The sequence below is a fragment of the Anser brachyrhynchus genome, assembly GCF_964034855.1.
Source record: "Anser brachyrhynchus genome assembly, chromosome: 13".
NCBI lineage: Eukaryota > Metazoa > Chordata > Aves > Anseriformes > Anatidae > Anser > Anser brachyrhynchus.
Window position 1 is genome coordinate 15724406 of NC_137708.1, and position 19241 is coordinate 15743646.

Genomic DNA, 19241 nt, shown 5'->3' on the forward strand with positions numbered 1-19241 from the left:
GCCCCAGAATTGACCCCCGGGATGCACCGGTAGTGACCGGCCTCCAGCTGGACATTGTGCTGCTGCTCCTAACCCAGCTGCTCAGCCGGTTTTCAGCCCACCCCACTGCCCACTTACCAGCCCCTGCCTGGTCAGCTTGTCTGTGAGGATGCTAGGAGAGATGGTGTCGTAAGTGCAGCTTGCCCAGCGCCATGAGGACAGGCAGAGTGTACTGAGTGAGGTCCCTTGGAACGGGTTGGGCTGGAGATATTTCCCAGAGCCAGAACTTCTCTCGTGGGGCAGGAAGCCAAAGGTCCAGGTCCCCACGGGGGTGGGCACATCGGTCAGAGCGAGCATCTCGGTGCGTGGCAGAGAAGCTGCTGCTTCCCAGTGCTTAGCAAGAGGGGGAGCGTGGGGGGAGCCGGGGCTGAGCCGAAACCTGTACACGGCAGCTCTCAGGACCTCCTGCCACCATGGAGCTGGCTTTGGACAACACTGGTGTATTGGCTTTATGTGGCAAGGTTTTGGTAGCAGGGGGGCTGCCAACCGAGTGATGCTGATTGTGCCTCGGAGAGAGCAGACTTCAGAAAAGAAAAAAAAAAAAAGTGTGAACAAAAAAAAAAACAGCAGCTGGGGAGAGGAAGGAGGAACATAGAAACAGCCCTGCAGCCCCCAAGGTGAGTGCAGCAGGAGGGCAGGAGGTGCCCCAGGCACACAGCAGCAGTTCCCCTGCGGCCTGTGGTGAGGCCCCTGGGGGAGCAGGCTGTCCCCCTGCAGCCCATGGGTCCCACATGGAGCAGATCTCCACGCTGCAGCCCGTGGAGAGGAGCCCACGCAGGAGCAGGGGATCTGGGGGAGCTGCTGCCCATGGGGTACCCATGTTGGAGCAGTTTGCTCCTGACGGGTGGACCCTGTGCTACAGACCCGTGTTTGGAGCAGCTCCTGGGGAGCTGCATCCCATGGGAAGCCCACGCAGGGTCAGTTCCAGCAGGACGCATTGTGTTGGAGGAACTCCATGCTGGAGCAGGAGGAAAAAGTGACTTGGTCAGCAGAGAAATCGTTTTTTCGCTATTTTTTTTCTCCCTGCACTTCCGAGGACGGGGAGGAAGAGAGCAGCGTGCTGAGTCAGAGCTGGTGCTAGGACAGCTGTGCTGGGGCTCCACAGAACCACAGAACGGGTTAATTTTTTTTTTGCTGGGAGGCTGGAGCAAGGCTGCAGGGAAGGCACAGTCCTCCAGGAGTGCACTGCTGCTGCTTTAGGAGAAGAACAACAGGGCGAGGTGAGTACAGGGTCAGGAATGCGAAAAGGGGTCGGGCTGGTGGGGTTGGGGGCAGGAAGATGGGGACAGAGCGATGGGGACAGAGGAACAGTTACGGGGATGGGGACAGGGACAGAGCGATGGCGACTGGGATAAAGCCAGGGGGATGGAGCCATGGGGACAGAGGGGCCCCCCTGCTTTCCCCTAGGGCTGCAGCTGCTCTCCCCCACAGGGTACTGGGGTCTGCTCCCCCAGCTCAGCTTCCCCTCCTATCCAGCCCCATAAATATCAAATAAACACTCATAGGCAGTAAGCACTGTGTGGAGTTCAGAGCTCATAAGCATCCCGTCTGTCCCCACTCAGCCCATTCCTGTGTTTTTCCATGGCTCCAGCATCTTGCAAGGCTTTACACTTAACTCGGAGGTTAATGTAAAAGTTAATCCTCCTGACCACCATTGCTGGGTTCCCCCTTGCCTCCACCACCATGGGTGGGGATGTGAGAAGCCTCCTCACCCCAGATATGTTCATCATTGGGCTTAGGGCTGAAATTTTGCCTTAAACTTTCCCGATGCATTTTTTTCCTTTTTGCCCACTCTCGCTTTTGTTTTGAGCACAAACTGTAGGACTAAAAAGAATTTGCTTGCCAGTTTGCGTTAGTTGCAAAGAGCCATGCTCCTCTACAGCTGTCCTGCTATTTTTAGAAGACAAAGCAAGATTTTTCCTTCTGCTTAATTACCGGTGAGTAGCATTTTTTCTGCTTTTCACCAGTTTTGGTAGTCCTTTTTGCTCTGTGAGACAGGGAGAGCTGAGCTACACCTCTCTCACAACAGGGATTCGTATTTGCTAACTGGATATTTAATTTGAAGCTGTGGGATGATTTGCATCTTTTTTTGATGTCAGGAGAGTCCAATAGATCATTCCAGATAATTCATTTTGCAGTGAGGTCTTTATATATGAGCTGTCAACAAGAAGAAATATTTGCCTGCTGTGTATCTGCCCCATCCTGATAAGCACACCTGAAAGCACCAGCTTGTACCATGTGCTGTGGGAAAATACCTGTGGTCCTGAGTGTGGGAGCTGAATTTGCACATTCCTGCTATTTCTTCCCATTATGAGGCCTTTTTCTTCCCTGTTTGAGGCCCCTGGCGAGGGCTGATAATGACCAACCCCCTCTGCTCCATGCCCATCCCCTGTGCTTGCCCTGCACAGCTGCTACAAAGCAATAACACAAGGGCTCACAGCAGTGAGGGGCCCACGAGCAATGCTGGGCAAAGCTGGCTGCAGACAATCCTGCTTTGGTCAGTCCACACAGGAATTTTTTTTTTGGTTTTTGAGGTCTGAAGCTGCGTGCGAGCCGCCTAAGCTGGGGGAAAGCGTTTCCTTTTCCTAAGGGCTGTGCTGGCTCCCCAGCCGGCATAGAAAGAGCCCGGGCTGGTGTGGCTCCTCTGGCACAAATAGCATTGCTATTTGTGGGGGTGGCTGCTGGTAGTGTAGCCCTGACCCCCGTAAGGGGCTCTTTTCAACAGCTGACATGCAGCTCATCCCTGCAAAAGGCTGGATAAGCGCTGCTGATGCATCTCCCGGGGCTGATGAGCTGGAATCAGATGGCTTACAAAGAACTCTGTGAAACACCAGCAGGCTAGTGTGCTTCTGCTTCATTTTTTCCCCATGAGTGTTTTGTAGAAATGAAAGACAAGACACAGAAGAGATGCTAGTTATAGTCTTAAGTCTATCTATCTTCATGAGCCTGTCCCCCCTTTTCTGTGTTCTAGCTAAACTTCTTGAAATATCTGCCCTCATCGAAAGTCTCTGTGTTTGCAATTGCCTCTCATGCCACAAATATGTGTGGGAGGTGAGTTCATGTGTCTCACTGAGATACAACGGCCTATGTGATTGCCGTTACGCTTGACCAAGTGCCTGACTTATGTAGGCATTTCCTTCCTAGGGCTCTTCCCCATTTCCCCAGGTTTCTGAGGAAGGAGATTTTAGGGGCAGGCTGGTGTGGGGGATGGTGTTGTGGGTGTCTGTTACAGGCCACCAGATCAGGATTGGGAAGGTGACGAGGCCTCCATTTTCTAACGGCTGTGCTGGCTCCCCAGCCAGCATAGGAAGACCCCGGGCTGGTGTTGCTCCTCTGGCACAAACAGTGTTCCTGTTTCTGGGGTGGCTGCTGGTAGTGTAGCCCTGGCCCCCGTAAGGAATCTCTGTGTTTGCAACTGCCTCTCATGGTAGAGTTCAGGATCTCATGTGGCAGGAACAGAGTTAGTGTTCAAGGACTGCTTCTTCTGAGCTCAGGATCAGAGTATCCCAACAGGTAGGAAGCCAGGAAAGAGAGCCAGGAGACCTGCATGGTTAAACGGGGAACTGCTGGGCAAACTGAAGTGGAAGAGGAGAGTCTACAGATCATGGAAGGAGGGGCTGGCCACTTGGGAGGAATATAAGGCTGTTGTCAGAGGATGTAGGGAGGCAACTAGGAAAGCTCAGGCCTCCCTAGAATTAAACATTGCGAGAGGGGTCAAGGACAACAGAAAGGGCTTCTGCAAGTACATTGTGGATAAAACTAACACTAGAGGCAATGTAGGCCCACTGATGAATGAGGTGGATGCCCTGGTGACAGAAGATGAAGAGGAGAAAGAGACACAAAACTGGGAGGAGTGGCTGACATGCCGAAAGGCTGTGCTGCCATCCAGTGAGACCTGGCAGGGAGAAATTTAATGAAATATAATGAGGGGAAGTCCTGCATCTCTGAAACCGCATTTCTCAAAATCCTTTTAGGAGGGCAGAAGCCAGGCCATCAGCTCCATCACAGGGGTGAACACAATATGGCTGGCCTGTTTCCTCTTCCCTTGGGTTTTGGCTGCTCTTGGGGTGAGGATGCTGGGTTGGGCATCTGCTTGGAGTGATCCAGAAGCAGCTCCATGGTTGAAATGGCTTTTGCCTTCTTTTCCTTCAGATGCTGCTCTGATGTTTGCAGGGGTCCATGGAAGCCAGCTGGATGCTGCCAGGAGGTAATGTCTCTCTGGAGTGGGCCCATCCTCCAGCACAGGTTCTCGTCTCTGCATGAGAAGCTCCTTTCCGACCAGCCTCAGGCTGTCTCTAAAACAGACCTTGTCACTAAAACAGACCATCTTGACCTCTTCTGGTCCCAGCTGAGACTCTAATTACAGGACGGTGAAATCCCTTTGCCAAAAATATCAGCTCCTCCCCCGTCATCTTTGCTCCAGGCCTTTGCAAAACCCAGCAGTAAATTCGGTCCCTGTCATCCAGTCAATGATTGCATCTGAGCTCTGCAAGCCAGCTTCGAGCAGTGTTCCACCCCATTGAAAAATGTGCTAGGCGCAGACAGTTTGTTCTTGTGATCGGTTGCACAAAGGGGAGGGAAAGGGCATGTGATTGGGGTTTTCCAAGTCACCACGATGACAGATATGGCAGATGCAGAGCCTGCAGCCACACAAGTGCTCAAGAGCTAAATCTTCTCTTGTGGGGAGTGAGGGAGTGAGCTCAACCAGAGGAGACGAAGTGTTTCTGTACAGGCAGGGGCATGGCCGTCATGGGCAGCGGCTCTACAAATGGGTGTTGAAGGGACGAGGCAGAGCTGTAGCACTGCAAAGCTGCGGTGCAGGAAGGGCTGCAGAAAGCACCAGCACTGCTGCCTCTGCTGCCTTCGGCTGGCAGTGCGTGGGGAGTGCTGATGGTGCTTTTCACGGTGTCGTTCACAGGCTGGTCCATCACTGCTAGAGCGACCCTCCTGAGAGCGCGTTGCTGCAGAAGGAGCTCAACCCTCGTGCCGGTTTGAAAGCACCTGCGGGTCTTTGCCATGTCCTTCGCAGGCTGTGAGTGTGAGAGGGGACCTGTCCTTGGGCTGGGTACCACCGCGCAGCCCTGCTGCTCCAGCAGACCTGGGAGAGGTGGAGAGCGGGCACCTGCAGCATTTCCACGCTCTCTTGCACCTCTGTGCTGCAGAAGGGCTGGTCGAGGCGTGAGCATCCTGGCAGGTGCCTCCCAGTGCTGCAGCATCACCGTGCCTGGGTACCACCAGGTTCAGGTGCTGAGGGAACTGGGTGAGGTCCAGGGGTGAAGCATTTTTATAAAGTGCCCATAAAAAGCGTTACGATTTTTATCTTAAAAAGAAAAAAGGCAGGATGGAAATCAGACGTGTGCAATGGGTTTCAAGAAGTCAGCTGGGGCCTTTCCAAGAAGAGCATAAGAGGAGATTAATTTGTCCTTTGGCTTTTGCTTTGAACTAACCCACCCTGCTCTGGCTTCTCTCCTGTTTCCAGACCTGCTGCTGCTTTTGAAGGGGTCCTGTCTTGCAGCAGAAATGACACTAATACTGGCAGAGGAAGGATCCTCTGTCATGATGCATGCACCGGCTATCAAGAATGTGAACTTCACCGAGTGGGAATACATAAGAGACAGCACCCCCCAATTCATCCTGCAGTACTATGTGGACTCACTGTTAATAACCATTTACCCAGCTTACAAAGACAGAGTGGTTTTCTACCAAAACAATGGCTCCTTTGTCCTGCAGAAGCTGCGAGAGATGGACAGTGGCGTCTATAAAGCAACAGTTGACTTGATGCAGGACAAAGCAAGAAAGACCTCTCTTAGAGTGATCAGTAAGTCAAAATAGGTTGAAAATATGTTTTTCTCTGACCATCAGTAGGATTTGCCATCAGTAGGACAGATGGGTCCACAGGTATGCCTCCCCCTAAGTGGACTAGAAGAAAACTTTCTGGTTTCATTACTGCCTTGAACGACATGGACTGGAGACCCCAGAAGAATTGCTGAGAAATGTTATAGTGTATTCTGAGACAGAATACACTCCAGAGTCCCCTCCAGAGACAGGATTTCTCACCCAGGCTTTGCAGCCTCTCCCTTCACACCGGCATTGCCTTCCCCTGCCTCTGCACTTCCCTGAAGGACAAACAGAAACGAGAGCTCGCCCTGGTTTGCATTGCCCTTTCCTGGAGCTCAGCAGCACTGTGGGCCCTCTCCTCTGTGCTTTGGTCCATCTGGGGTTTGACCAGTTTAAATGCAGGCAACAGTGGAGTCCTACTTTAGATCCGATGAACCACAGAATCACAGAATGGTTTGGGTTGGAAGGGACCTTACAGCCCACCTGGTTCCAGCCCCCTGCCATGGGCAGGGACCCCTCCCACCAGCCCAGGATGCCCAAAGTGCCATCCAACCTGGCCTTGGGCACCTCCAGGGATGGGGCACCCACAGCTTGTCTTGGCCGCCTGTGTCAGTGCCTCACCACCCTCATAGTAAAGATTTTTTTCCTTATATCTAATCTAAACCTACCCTTTTTAGTTTAAAGCCCTCACCCCTTGTCCTGTCACTCCACTCCCTGACAAAGAGTCCCTCCCCAGCTGTCCTGTAGCCCGCTTTAGGTACTGGAAGGCTGTTAAAAGGTCCCCCCAGAGCCTTCTCTTCTCCAGGCTGAACACCCCCAACTCCCTCAGCCTGTCTCCATAGCAGAGGTGCTCCAGCCCCTTGATTGTCTCTATTGTGGCCCTCCTCTGGACTCTTCTAATACGTCCATGTCCTTGTGCTGGGGCCCCAGAGCTGAGCGCAGGGCTCCAGGTGGGGTCTGACGAGAGCAGAGCAGAGGGGGACAATCCCCTCCCTCAGCCTGCTGGCAACGCTGCTGTTGGTGCAGCCCAGCACACGGTTGGCTTTCTGGGCTGCAAGCGCACGTTGTTGGCTCATGTCGAGCTTTTCATCCACCAACACCCCCAGGTCCTTCTCCTCAGGGCTGCTCTCCATCCATTCCCCACCCAGCCTGTGTTTGTGCTTGGGATTGCTCCGGCCCAGATGCTGGACCTTGCACTTGGCCTTGTTGAACCTGATGAGGTTGCACAGGCCCAGCTCTCAGCCCTGCCCAGTTCCTTCTGGATGGCCATGACCCCCTTCCCTCCAGCGTGTTGACTGCACCTTGCTGCTCTTTGGCTGAACATCAGGACTCCTTTGACCTCCCCCCACCCCACTGCTTGTGGGAGCAGCTTTCTCCTCTTGGAAGTGTCCATAAAGTCCCCATCATCACTTCCCAGCATAATCCCAACGTGCAGCTCTTTCTGGTCGGTGTCCATGGCCCCAGGGTGCCATGCCTGAGCTCCAGGGGCTGGCGCTGCCCACCCCTGGGGAGGTACCGTGGCTTAACAGCAGCGGCTGGGACATCGGCTTTGAGCTTGGTGGATGTTGCCTTGCTCCTGCACTTTCTCCCCTTCCAGACTCAACCGAGGCATTGAGCTGAGGTGCGAATGAGACGGGGAGGTGCTGCTCACCCCCATGGGGCTTGCCGTTCTTGCGTCTCATCCGGGGCAGGCTCTAAGGTGGGAGGAGAGGCAATCCCAGGCAGTGCTGCCATGTCGCTCTCTGCTTTCCAGAGCCCTTGCCCCAGCCCAAGCTCCTGAGCAGCTCAAACCTGGCCGGTTCACTCATCAACCTGACCTGCATGCTGCCACAAGGAACGGTGGCTGATGTCTCCTGGAAGAAGGACGGACATCCCCTTCCTCCCGAAAAGTGCTGTCGGCTCACTTGGAAGACCACCATGCTGCAGATAAGGAAGGCAGAGAAGTCGGATTGCGGCTCCTACTCCTGCATAATCAACAACTCCGTAAGCTGGAAGGAGGCAGCCCTCAACCTGACCGTGACAGGTTAGCATGGCCCTGCCGGGGTGGGTCCGGTGCTTTGCCACCTTGTCACACCAGCCCTGAGCCCACAGGTACCTGGATGAGACCCCCAGCAGCTCTGCTGTGGTCCTGTAGCTGGCAGATGTATTGTTCGTTGGCTGTCACCTCACTTGGACCTGCAGCCTTTGTGCATTTAGGTGCCAGCTCAAGCCCGCTCTGTCTTCTCCATCTCTAGCAGGTCTGGGCACCAGCACTTTGTCTCTGAGACCCTCACAGGTTTCAGCTGCCTCTCGTGGGATCTGCCATGCAAGGAAAACCAGTAATCCTTTAGGGTTTTGAGCTTGTTGCAGTCTCCTGGGATAGCCGCTCCATGTTGTGGGGTTGTCCTCCATGCAGGTCTTACACCTCCTGCCCGTGCTGCACAGATGATGACCGCTGCGGCGCTGGTGCTCGCTGCCATCTCTGCCGTCCTCTTCGTTATCCGGCTCTGTCAGCTGGGGAAGCACAAACTCGGTGAGTGCCCACGCCTGAGCTCCTCTCTCCATGCCGTGGGGAGGGCAGAGAGCGAGGCAAGCCCCTTCCCTCCTAACTCACCACGGTAGTTGGAGGAACCTTGCTCGGTGTTCATGGAGTTCATGCATTTCTTCTTACACTTCTGTGGCTTGAACAGAAGATAAAATTTCCTAGCAGCACTAATCCCAAATGGCCTTGTGAGAAATTGGGCCACCCAAAGGTATCATGGTATGAGGCATAGGAGATGTTTCCTGGGGAGAAATAAAAAGGGCAGGACACAAAGAGCTTCCTGCATGGAGGTGCTGAGCGCTGACCAAGGGCCACGTGGCGTTGGGCTTGGCAACCAAGCACACTGGTGTTTGGGTCAGGATGGTGCAAACTGCTGTGCACCCACACCCAGGCTTACGGGTTAATGTGGGTGCTTCTGTAGCAACATGATGGTTAGCAGAAAGGAGACCATAAGACCTAGCCAACAGCAAGTCCTCCCACACGGTCTTGGTAGCCTTCTAAGGTGCTCTTCTACCCACCAAGAACAATGCCCAGAGCAACAGAAGCCATCTGGAGAACAGAGGTAAAACCCGACAGCAGGTAGGAAGGTTCTCCCACATGGATTCGTCTCCCACTGCTAGCACTGGAGACATGCATTGGGTCTTGCCTTTGGGGTAATCTCTGCTGAGGAGCTCTACAAGCCTGATGCTTGTGGCAAGAGCTTGTGCCATCTGGGCTCTTCCCCTCAAAATGCAGTCTCCAGAAGAAATCCAGTGTGTGTTGGGTGGGCAGAATTGTATTAACGTGTCAAACTAGATGAAACTGGTGTCTTGGCCAGCTCAGAGCAAGTCCAAAACTGGCTGGCATCTCATGGTTCCTCTTCAAGTCTTTAAGCCCTTTGGAAGCCCACCAAAAGCCTTTGAAGTCCACCAGGTTTTGTCTTTGAGGTTTCTACATCTCGGGAATTTGATTCTTTACAAGGGAAACCTGTGCTTGGTGTTCACCATCCTTTCGCACGTTGCACCCTGGATCCCTTGGTCAGGTACCGAGCCCTAACTCAAATGTATTTGCCTTTTGCCCAGGAAAGGAAGCATGGGAATGGTTAATGATGACCATCCTAGGGCTGCTGTGCACCTCTTCTCTCCTCCTGTTTGCTGCCTCTGTCATCTGGATGCAGGAAGATGGTAGGATTCATTTAAACTGAGTTGCTCTTCATTTCTCTGGTGTCTTATCTTTGACGACACCGAAGACCTCCAGGTCTCTCCAGCAGCATCGTTGTCTGATGTAGTGCTGTTTGGTTTGGAGAAATCAATGTCAGGGTTCGCTGCTCTGTAGTGTCTGCCTCGGCCAGGAGAAGCTTTTCCATCTCACCTCCTTGTTTAATTCTGCTCCCCACAGGTCATTCCGCTGCCTTCATCCTGCTCGGGCTTTTCCTCGTGGCTGTGATCGTGGCCACGGCACTGACAGCGGTGGCGATGGCGCCGTGCAGACCAGCAGTGCTCACACACTTCAGGTCCAAAGGCTGTGAGTTGCTGTCGGTGGCCTAAACCTCTGGCGCAAAAGGCCTGATGAGAGCCTGGGAGCAAACTCCGCAGGTTGTCACTCCAGGAGGGACCAGGCCCTGCCGTGGTGCGAGTCCGTGCGCATGGCCCGAGCCTTGCTCACCACTGAGGCCCCCCTCCTCCACGTGCCAGCCTGCCCTCCTCTCCCATTTCTCTCCCATCCACCAGAACTTCTCCCCTCTCCCAGGGCACCGTGTCATCCTGTGCATTACAGCCACGACGCTGGTAGTCAACCTGCTGTTCACCAGCCTCCTGCTCCGCAGCTTCCATCAGCTCCACGGTAATGGGTGGCCGGGTCGGCACCGCGTGTGCCCTTGCTCACCTTCCTTAAGGGGAGGGGTGGGGTGTTCAGGGCGGGACTGGCCTCACGCAGGGCAGAGAAAGTCCTTAGATGGCTTTGCAGGCTGGTTCTGCAGGAAGGGTGGCTCTAGTTGATGCAGTTGTGGCAAGCCTCGTGCTTAGCCGGGAGGTCACAGCAGAGCAAGGTTTGCTCCTGGAGCTCCACAGCGTGAAACACCAGGATGCTCCTCCCTGCCCCAGGGGAAGCCTCTGAATGACCTTCATGTTCTGTAGATGTTCAAGGGGGGCAGGAGAGCAACCACTGACAAGTTCTCACTGTCTCCTTGGCAGAGCGGGGCTGCTCAGAGGCTGTCGATCTGACCATCGGCTTCATCATTCCTGCTGTGGCAGTCCTCCCCATACTGCTGCTCCTCTTCCCGTGTTGTAAGTAGCCCAGTGGTTTCCTTCCAGCCACACCAAGTAGCTGCTCCGTCACTGAGACCCCGCTCTCAGCTCCCACCCCCGGCATCAGGTCTTGAGAGAAGAGGCAAAGTGCCTCTGCTTCACCCAGGGATGCTCAAGGAGGTGTTTGTGGAAAGCGAGTTTCTCCTCCCGAATGTGGAGGATGCTCTTTTGCTCTCCTCCTCACTCAGGAGACGTGGGCTGGTGCCCAGCTGGCCACTAACCTGAGCAGTAGTGAACCCACGGTGTGGCTCGCCGGCTCCCCAGAAACGCGTGCGCAGCCTTCAGCATCACCCGCAGGAACGGGTGCGGAGAAGGCTCCATGACGTGTTGAGGAGGAGGCTGGAAGGGGACCCCCTGCTTTCCCAGGGTGTGCAGAACATTTGGGAATCTGAAATACAAGAAATATTGCACTAACCTACCAATGGCTGGTACGTTAGAGATGCAGGGGCTTGCAGGCAAGGTGGGTGTCCATCTCTGTGCTGCCCTCTGGCTCTCCATCCAGAACAGAGATCTGGTTTTGGAAAGAGAGGGGTTTGGCCACGGGAAAGTCTCCAAAACCCATTCTTCCCTGCAGTCGCATTTTCACATGTCCCGGTGAAGCTCAGGGCGGCCTTGGAAACGCAGGAGCCGATGCCCTCTCCTTCATTTTCAGTTTACAGGAATAAGCGGGAGAAGCAGCAGCAGCCGGACACCCAGGAGGCCACCCACAGCTTAGAGGCCACGTCCACCTCGGTGACTCGCTGCCCACTTCAGGTGTCTCCTTCTCCGGTTGCTGCAGATCCTCATAATGTAACAATGAATATTTAATACTCACCGGGAAGCATCCATCTGCCTTCCTGCAGAACGGCACGGGCAGCTTTGTCACCACCCGGTGGGGTGCCATCAAAAGAACCAGTCACTGGAAAATCTGGTACATTCCTCTTAGGCCAGTCCAGAAACGTAACGAATGCCAAAGTGGATACTGGACAATTTTGAGTCTTAAGGATCCTTTGTAATACATCTAGGTTAGATTGCTGCTCTTTTGTAAGTGAGCTTCCTGTGGTTCCCGACCGCTCACCTCCTGTCCTGCAGATCGGTGATGGGTGCTCGAGATCCTTTCCTTTTCCTCCAACTATGGTTGGGTTGGGCATTGCCACCAGAATGGACTGCTACAGCCTCACTTGTTGTGCCCCGCGTTGGGCACCATGTGTGGTGACCGAGTGCACGGACGCTTACTGTGGTCAAGTAAGAGTCTCTATTGCAACCCGGCTAGGCTCCTTTTACACACTTTCCTTCCAGAGGTTTTTCTTCCACAAAACCCTCCAGCCCCCCTTTACAGTCCTTTGATCCTTGTATTTCTCAGGCTCTTACCTTACTGCAGCCTCCTGTTCCCGTGCCGGGTTTTGGTCACACTTCGTTACTTTCCTGTTTCCTGGGCCTCGTGGCAGTCCTTGCTCTTATCTCCTCTTGTTATTTATGTATCCCCCACATGTCTCTTGTCTTCAGAACTCCCTTCCTGGATTTTCATGAGCCTTACCCACATTTCTAATTAAACCTACTTTTTCTACGTTTCCCACAATTTATCCATACACGTTGCTAATTAAACCTACATTTTCTGTATGATTACATATCCCCCACTGGTCTACCTTTTTGCAGTTGCCCTTTCCTGGGCCTTGACCATTATTGCTGTTGGCACCCTCTCCTCTTCTGATTTTTTATTCATAAATATATATGTTCTGTTTTTCTATATATATATTCTGATTTTTTATATATATTTAAAAGGACCTGTGACCTAGTCTGCGCTGATTTCCCTTGCACAGGCTCTTAACTGACCTTGTGGTCACGCCACAGCTGTCATTGGTTTCCATCCTTTGTGGACTATAGTGTTTTAGGTTGAGCTGAAGGTCCTTTTTGGTCCCCCTGGTATCAGCTGAGAAACATGTTCATACATGAAAAATAAATAAATAAATAAATAAACAAAAGAAATCCTACCTTAGGTCACCTTTTTCCTCGCTTTGCTAGAGCCGCTCCAAGAAAAGGATTTCATTTGGATCCTCTGTTTGTGTCCCCACTGTGTCTCCTCAAGCAGAGGATGGCTCAGTGCTATTTGGGCCCCAGCTCTGGGGCCAGATCCTGCCTTGGCCAGCTCTGGACCAGGTTTCTCGAGGGGGTGGGGGGCCAGGGCAGACTGCATTAAAGACCAAACTAAAGCCAAGCAATGCCCTGGATTGCAACAGATCCCGTCCCAAGGGAAAGCGCATCCCCAGGGCAAGGAAAGCCCCTGTCCCAGCCAGGCCAGAGCACAGCTTGCCAAGATGCCTCCTCCAGGCCAGGGCAGGAGCTGGTGGGGCCAGGACCCAGGCGCTGACAACGGCACAGCCTCGTGGCATTTGAGAGAAGAGCAGAAAAGCTTTTCTGCTTGCAGAGCTCGGTTAGCCCCTGCCTGGGACGCACCAAGCCGTGGTGCTCAGAGGTGCCCGCAGCACCCTCCCGGTGAGGTTACGTGGTCCGAGAGAGGACAGGGGCAGCACGCGTCCCCTTACAGGGGTGCCGGGGGGGCTCTGCAGGCCAACAAGGGCAGCCAGCGGTGGGAAAAGCACCGTCAGAGGCAGCAGAACTAAACCAGGTAAGGAACCAAGATCTTTCTGGCTTTCTGGATACCTGGCAGTGGGTGACCAGGTGACAGAGTCCCACAGGGTGGCTCAGATTCCTCCTTCTCATCTTTCTTTCTCCATGCAAGAAGATGCCCGCTGGCAATGACAAGCGGGGGAGAGCCCCAAGGACACATCGCCCATCTCCGCATCCCTCCGCCTTCTCCCTTGGCCAGCCCCTTCTCAGGCTACCGAAGTCTCCGGTCACTGATTGTGGACCACTGAGAAATGGTGAGCACAGCTTCGCAGAGGGCTTTAACCTGGAGTAGCCAGGGGAGGGGAACCTCAACTCATCCCGCTCCTCCCGGCTGGATGCCAGTGTCAGTGACAGACGCCCAGAGCCTGGAGAAGGGCCTGGAGTGCACTGATGACAAATTCCTTCTCCAAGTGACAGAGGAGCCAACGAGGAGACGTGCTATGCTGGATCTCATTCTCACCACCCAGGAGGGGCGGGTGGGGAATGTGAAGCTCAAGGGCAGCCTTGGCTGCGCTGATCATGAAACGGTGGAGTTTTGGACTCAGAGGGCAGCGAGGTGGGAGCACAGCAAGCTCGCACACCTGGGCTTCAGGAGAGCGGAATCCAGGCTCTGGGCTCCTAGCACAAATTGGACATGGAAGTATTAGAATGAGTCCAGAGGGGAACATAATGGAGATGATCAAGGGACTGGAGTACCTCTGCTATGGAGACAGGCTGAGGGAGTTGGGGGTGTTCAGCCTGGAGAAGAGAAGGCTCTGGGGGCACCTTACAGAGGCCTGCCAGTGCCTAAAGGGGTCTGCAGGACAGCTGGGGACAGGCACTTTGTCAGGGGCTGCAGAACACGGGGGAATGACCTTAAACTAAATGAGGTTAGGGTTAGATGAGGTACAAGGAAGAAATTCTTTACTCTGAGTGCTGTGAGGCCCTGGCCAGCTCAGCTGCTGTTAAAGCCAGACAGACACGACATTTTTTGTCATTATCATCCCCCATTCCCCACCTGATGCTCCAGCTGCCCCTCCTGCCCGCACATCCCTGCCCTGCTGCAGGTTTTGGTTACCGCACGGGGCTTATGTCCCATAGCCACAGACCACAGCAATATAACAGGGATAACATGTGCGCTTTTATTTGTAGCAAGAGACATGAAAAAATACACTTTCCCCAAATGATTTATAGACAACACTCAAAACAATTTGAAAATATATTTTTTCTGTAACATTTGGCTGTCCTGAATACCTGCAAGCACTGCAGGAAACTGAACAACTTGTAATACAGCTTAAAAATGAGTCAAAAAACTAGTCTAATACATCCAATTTGCTTCCCTTCCATTAATATTTCAATTGTGCTTTAAAACCCCCAGTTTAGAGATGACATTTTGCTGCCAATCTGTTTTACACTGGATATTTCCAGGACTTGTGCCGGGCAGAGCCCAGCTGCACTTTCCAGCTCATCCTGCCACAATGCAACAAGCACAAACACAGCCAGAACCATTTAGCAATGCAAACAAGCACCAAACAATGTCCAACTTTTTTTTTTTTTTTTAAGAAAACAGCTTCACTGAAATTTTGTTCTTCTGCACACCAGCTTTAACTCCCCCTTCAGAGAATTCTGCTAGGATTTTCACCGTGAAAATGGTGTAGGATGGCGTAGCAATCACTCCCACCATAGGACGTGATTCGACCCTCTCCTGGATGCACTTCCACTCCAAAGAGGTATCTCCATAAGGTTAATGCTGAGGACAATGAAACCTCTGGCTTTTCCAGTGCTAAATTTTCAGAAATGAAGGCACCTTACTCATAGTCATCCTCAGGGATGTTCCTCAACCTGCACCAGTTGAAGATCCCTGTGGACAAATATGACCTCTGTTAAACACCCCAAGGATGAAGATGCTCAATGAGTGGCAACACTCAGGCAAGGATCCTCAAGCCCGGAGGCTTTTTTCACCACCCACAAGGAGCTTCCTATTTTTAGCCACCATATTCACTCCTTGGGCCCCAGTTTGGGTGCTTCACTACAGCGAAGCTGGTCCCAGCACTCACCTGCTAGCAAGCCGATGCAAACGAACACCAGGATGATGATGAAAAACGCCTTGTCATTGTCTGAAAAAAATAAACAAAACCCAAAATTCCCAGAATTTTGCACCCTGGCAAGAAAAAACTCCTGCCACCAGGCAGTCTGTTGCAAGGACATGAGGACACAAGTCCTCCATGAAGCTCTGCTATTCCCACTCCTCATCTGAGGTGGTGCTGGGAAACCATGAGACCCCAGGGAATGGGGCCAGATTGAACGTTTTGGGGCCATTTCCCAGCTTTCCATTCCCGTGCACGGGGAAGGAAGCCCCGCTTACTGTGGACGCGCAGCAGGAAGGAGGTTTCGTTCTGGCTGACCGCGTTGCTGACTATGCACGTGTAGTAGCCGGTGTCGTTCATCAAGGCTCGGTGGATCTCCAGCGTGTTGTTGTGGACGAAGTGGAGGCCGTTGCTCTCCATCAGCAGCTCCCCGTTCCTCTTCCACCAGTACAAGTCCACCTGCCCCTCCAGCACGTTGCAGAAAAGCTTGGTGTCACCTCCCACCTCCACCGATGAGTTGCCCAGGATTTCTGGCTCGGAGAGCGGCTCTGCACAGAGACGGAGCACCCGTCAGCACTGACACCCCCGCATTGAGGGTGCCAGGACCCGGGCGCCACCTGGGCAGCAGCCCAAGCTCTCCGGCTGCGGCGCAGGGTTTTGGCACTCACCGACCACGCGCAGCTCGAACCAGCCCGTGGCCTCCGACTCGGAGCGGAAGCGGTAGAGCCCCCCGTCCCACCACCGCAGCACCATCTGCAGCGAGAAGTCCATCTCATTGAAGCTCACGCGGCCCTCGTAGATGCGGGAGATCTCGGCCGACTTGTTGGGAACGTACGTGGCGATGACCGCCTTGCGCGGGCCGGATTCGTACTCCCAGGACGCCGTTGTGCCGGCTGCCAGTGGCTCGACGCTGAAGAGCACGGTGCAGCCGCTGGCTGAGACGAGGACCTCGGACGCCGGCTTGAGGTCAGCGGAGTAGCACGGGAAGAGCGTGCGGGCTGGAAGGGAGAAACGCAGCGCGGGGCTGGCGGGACGCACCGGCATCCAGCAGGCAGCTGGGCAGGGAGAGCCGCCCTGGCTCGGCTCCCGCACAAGAGGAGGGGGGGGGGACGCGATTATTTCTGGGGGGCTTGCGGCGGGGCTTTAAGCAGTGCCACGGAGAAGCAGGAGGCTGCGGAGGAGCTGCCTTCATCTCCCTGAAAACCTGAGCTGCTTCGCTTTGCAGCCGGTTTCTGCCTGACGAGTTTCCACGCGTGGGTACGGCTGCGAGAGCTGCCTGCTGCCGGCCCTGCTCTACCGGGGGGGGGGCTTGGAAGCAAAGGAGCCCCCAGGGAGCTGTGGTTGGAGCCAGGGCAGCCCCCTCCCAACCGCCCATTTGCTCCCCGAAACATTTTGAAAGTTGTTATCGAGGCTGTGAGCACGCAGCAGGGGCTTTGGGGTGGGAAAAGCAGCCGGGAGGAGCACCCTGGTGGCTGGGGAGCCTGCACTGCCTGGCCTACCACAGCCACCACCAGCACCACAACCAGCACCACCACGCTCACCGCCACCACCACCAGCACCACAACCACCACCAACAGCACCACCACGACCACCACCGCCCCCAGCCCCAGGACTTGCCTGTGAGGGCCAGGCCGGCCGCTGGGCCTCCCCTGGCGGAGGCCAGGAGGACGAGGAGGGGAAGGGCGAGCATGGCAGACCTGGGGCGCAGCGCGGCCTGCGGCAGGGCTGGGGCTGGCACCGGGACCAGCACCGGGTGCCACCGCCTCCTGTCGCCGTCACTCAGGCCCCGACACGCGGCTGGGCTCGGCACGGGGCACCAGGACACCGGGCATGGCACGCACCGCGAGGCCGGGGGTTGTGGGGTGCGGCAGCCTCGGGGCGCCCAGGAGCTCTGCGTAGTAGTTTATGGGGTAGTATTGGTGATAGGAGGACGGTTGGGCTAGATGATTCTGTAGGTCCTTTCCAGTCTTGTGTTTCTATGATCATCTAATTCCAGCCCCCTGCCATGGGCAGGGACCCCTCCCAGCAGCCCAGGCTGCCCCCAGCACCATCCAGCCTGGCCTTGGGCACTGCCAAGGGTGGGGCACCCACAGCTCCTCTGGGCAGCCTGGGCCAGGGCCTCACCGCCCTCAGAGTAAAGAATTTCTTCCTTATATCTCATCTAACCCTACTCTCATTTAGTATTAAGTCATTCCTCCTTGTCTTATCACTGCACCCCTGACAAAGTGCCTGTCCCCAGCTGTCCTGCAGCCCCCTTTAGGCACTGGCAGGCTGCTGTAAGGTCCCCCCAGAGCCTTCTCTTCTCCAGGCTGAACACCCCCAACTCCCTCAGCCTGTCTCCATAGGAGAGGTGCTCCAGCCCCTTGATCATCTCTGTGGCCTCCTCTGGACTCATTCTAATACTTCCATGTCCTTCTGGTGCTGGGGCCCCAGAGCTGAATGCAGGGATCCAGATGGGGTCTCACGGGAGCAGAGCAGAGGGGGACAATCCCCTCCCATGCCCTGCTGGCAACGATGCTTTTGGTGCAGCCCAGGGTGTGCTTGCCTTCTTTTACTGTTTAAGCTTGTTCAAGAGCTCCTAGCTCATCCACAGTGGTCTCCTGGCATTTTTACCTAACTTCCTTTTTGTTGGGTTGCATTGCTCCTTGAGTTTGAAGGAGGTGATCATTGAATAGTAACCAGCTTGGGTCCCTCTTTCGTTCAGGGCCTTATCCCATGGGACTCTACCAAATAGATCCTCGAGGAGCCCAGATTCCGCTCTCCTGAAGCCCAGGTGTGCGAGCTTGCTGTGCTCCCACCTCGCTGCCCTCTGAGTCCAAAACTCCACCGTTTCATGATCAGCGCAGCCAAGGCTGCCCTTGAGCTTCACATTCCCCACCCGCCCCTCCTGGGTGGTGAGAATGAGATCCAGCATAGCACGTCTCCTCGTTGGCTCCTCTGTCACTTGGAGAAGGAATTTGTCATCAGTGCACTCCAGGCCCTTCTCCAGGCTCTGGGCGTCTGTCACTGACACTGGCATCCAGCCGGGAGGAGCGGGATGAGTTGAGGTTCCCCTCCCCTGGCTACTCCAGGTTAAAGCCCTCTGCGAAGCTGTGCTCACCATTTCTCAGTGGTCCACAATCAGTGACCGGAGACTTCGGTAGCCTGAGAAGGGGCTGGCCAAGGGAGAAGGCGGAGGGATGCGGAGATGGGCGATGTGTCCTTGGGGCTCTCCCCCGCTTGTCATTGCCAGCGGGCATCTTCTTGCATGGAGAAAGAAAGATGAGAAGGAGGAATCTGAGCCACCCTGTGGGACTCTGTCACCTGGTCACCCACTGCCAGGTATCCAGAAAGCCAGAAAGATCTTGGTTCCTTACCTGGTTTAGTTCTGCTGCCTCTGACGGTGCTTTTCCCACCGCTGGCTGCCCTTGTTGGCCTGCAGAGCCCCCCCGGCACCCCTGTAAGGGGACGCGTGCTGCCCCTGTCCTCTCTCGGACCACGTAACCTCACCGGGAGGGTGCTGCGGGCACCTCTGAGCACCACGGCTTGGTGCGTCCCAGGCAGGGGCTAACCGAGCTCTGCAAGCAGAAAAGCTTTTCTGCTCTTCTCTCAAGTGCCACGAGGCTGTGCCATTGTCAGCGCCTGGGTCCTGGCCCCACCAGCTCCTGCCCTGGCCTGGAGGAGGCATCTTGGCAAGCTGTGCTCTGGCCTGGCTGGGACAGGGGCTTTCCTTGCCCTGGGGATGCGCTTTCCCTTGGGACGGGATCTGTTGCAATCCAGGGCATTGCTTGGCTTTAGTTTGGTCTTTAATGCAGTCTGCCCTGGCCCCCCACCCCCTCGAGAAACCTGGTCCAGAGCTGGCCAAGGCAGGATCTGGCCCCAGAGCTGGGGCCCAAATAGCACTGA

The 19241-nt window shown here is 54.9% G+C and overlaps 2 protein-coding genes across 6 annotated transcripts; one reads left to right on the plus strand and one right to left on the minus strand.

The window, feature by feature from the left end:
- The first annotated feature begins 789 nt into the window (after positions 1 to 789).
- Positions 790 to 12648, plus strand: LOC308177246 (uncharacterized protein). Of its 4 annotated transcripts, none has more exons than XM_080554158.1 (12): positions 790 to 1259; positions 1850 to 1976; positions 4192 to 4246; positions 4958 to 5071; positions 5519 to 5857; positions 7631 to 7900; positions 8273 to 8389; positions 9460 to 9561; positions 9776 to 9901; positions 10127 to 10219; positions 10570 to 10662; positions 11336 to 12648. In XM_080554158.1, the coding sequence occupies exons 4-12, from the start codon at positions 5056 to 5058 to the stop codon at positions 11488 to 11490; spliced, it is 1311 nt and encodes a 436-aa protein (XP_080410284.1). In that variant the 5' UTR covers positions 790 to 1259; positions 1850 to 1976; positions 4192 to 4246; positions 4958 to 5055; the 3' UTR covers positions 11491 to 12648. The 4 variants fall into 4 exon arrangements, with proteins under 4 accessions (XP_080410284.1, XP_080410285.1, XP_080410286.1 ...); XM_080554159.1 differs by having other exon boundaries at positions 1862 to 1976; XM_080554160.1 differs by having other exon boundaries at positions 1886 to 1976.
- On the minus strand, positions 10670 to 19225 carry LOC308177247 (HEPACAM family member 2-like). 2 transcript variants are annotated; one of them, XM_080554163.1, is made up of 4 exons: positions 16974 to 19225; positions 16025 to 16354; positions 12655 to 15904; positions 10670 to 11071 (listed from the first exon to the last, which is right to left on the minus strand). In XM_080554163.1, exons 1-3 carry the CDS (start codon positions 17044 to 17046, stop codon positions 15519 to 15521), a joined length of 789 nt encoding a protein of 262 aa, XP_080410289.1. In that variant the 5' UTR covers positions 17047 to 19225; the 3' UTR covers positions 10670 to 11071; positions 12655 to 15518. The 2 variants fall into 2 exon arrangements, with proteins under 2 accessions (XP_080410289.1, XP_080410288.1); XM_080554162.1 differs by lacking the exon at positions 10670 to 11071 and having other exon boundaries at positions 12796 to 15130; positions 15327 to 15904.
- Positions 19226 to 19241: the final 16 nt, after the last annotated feature.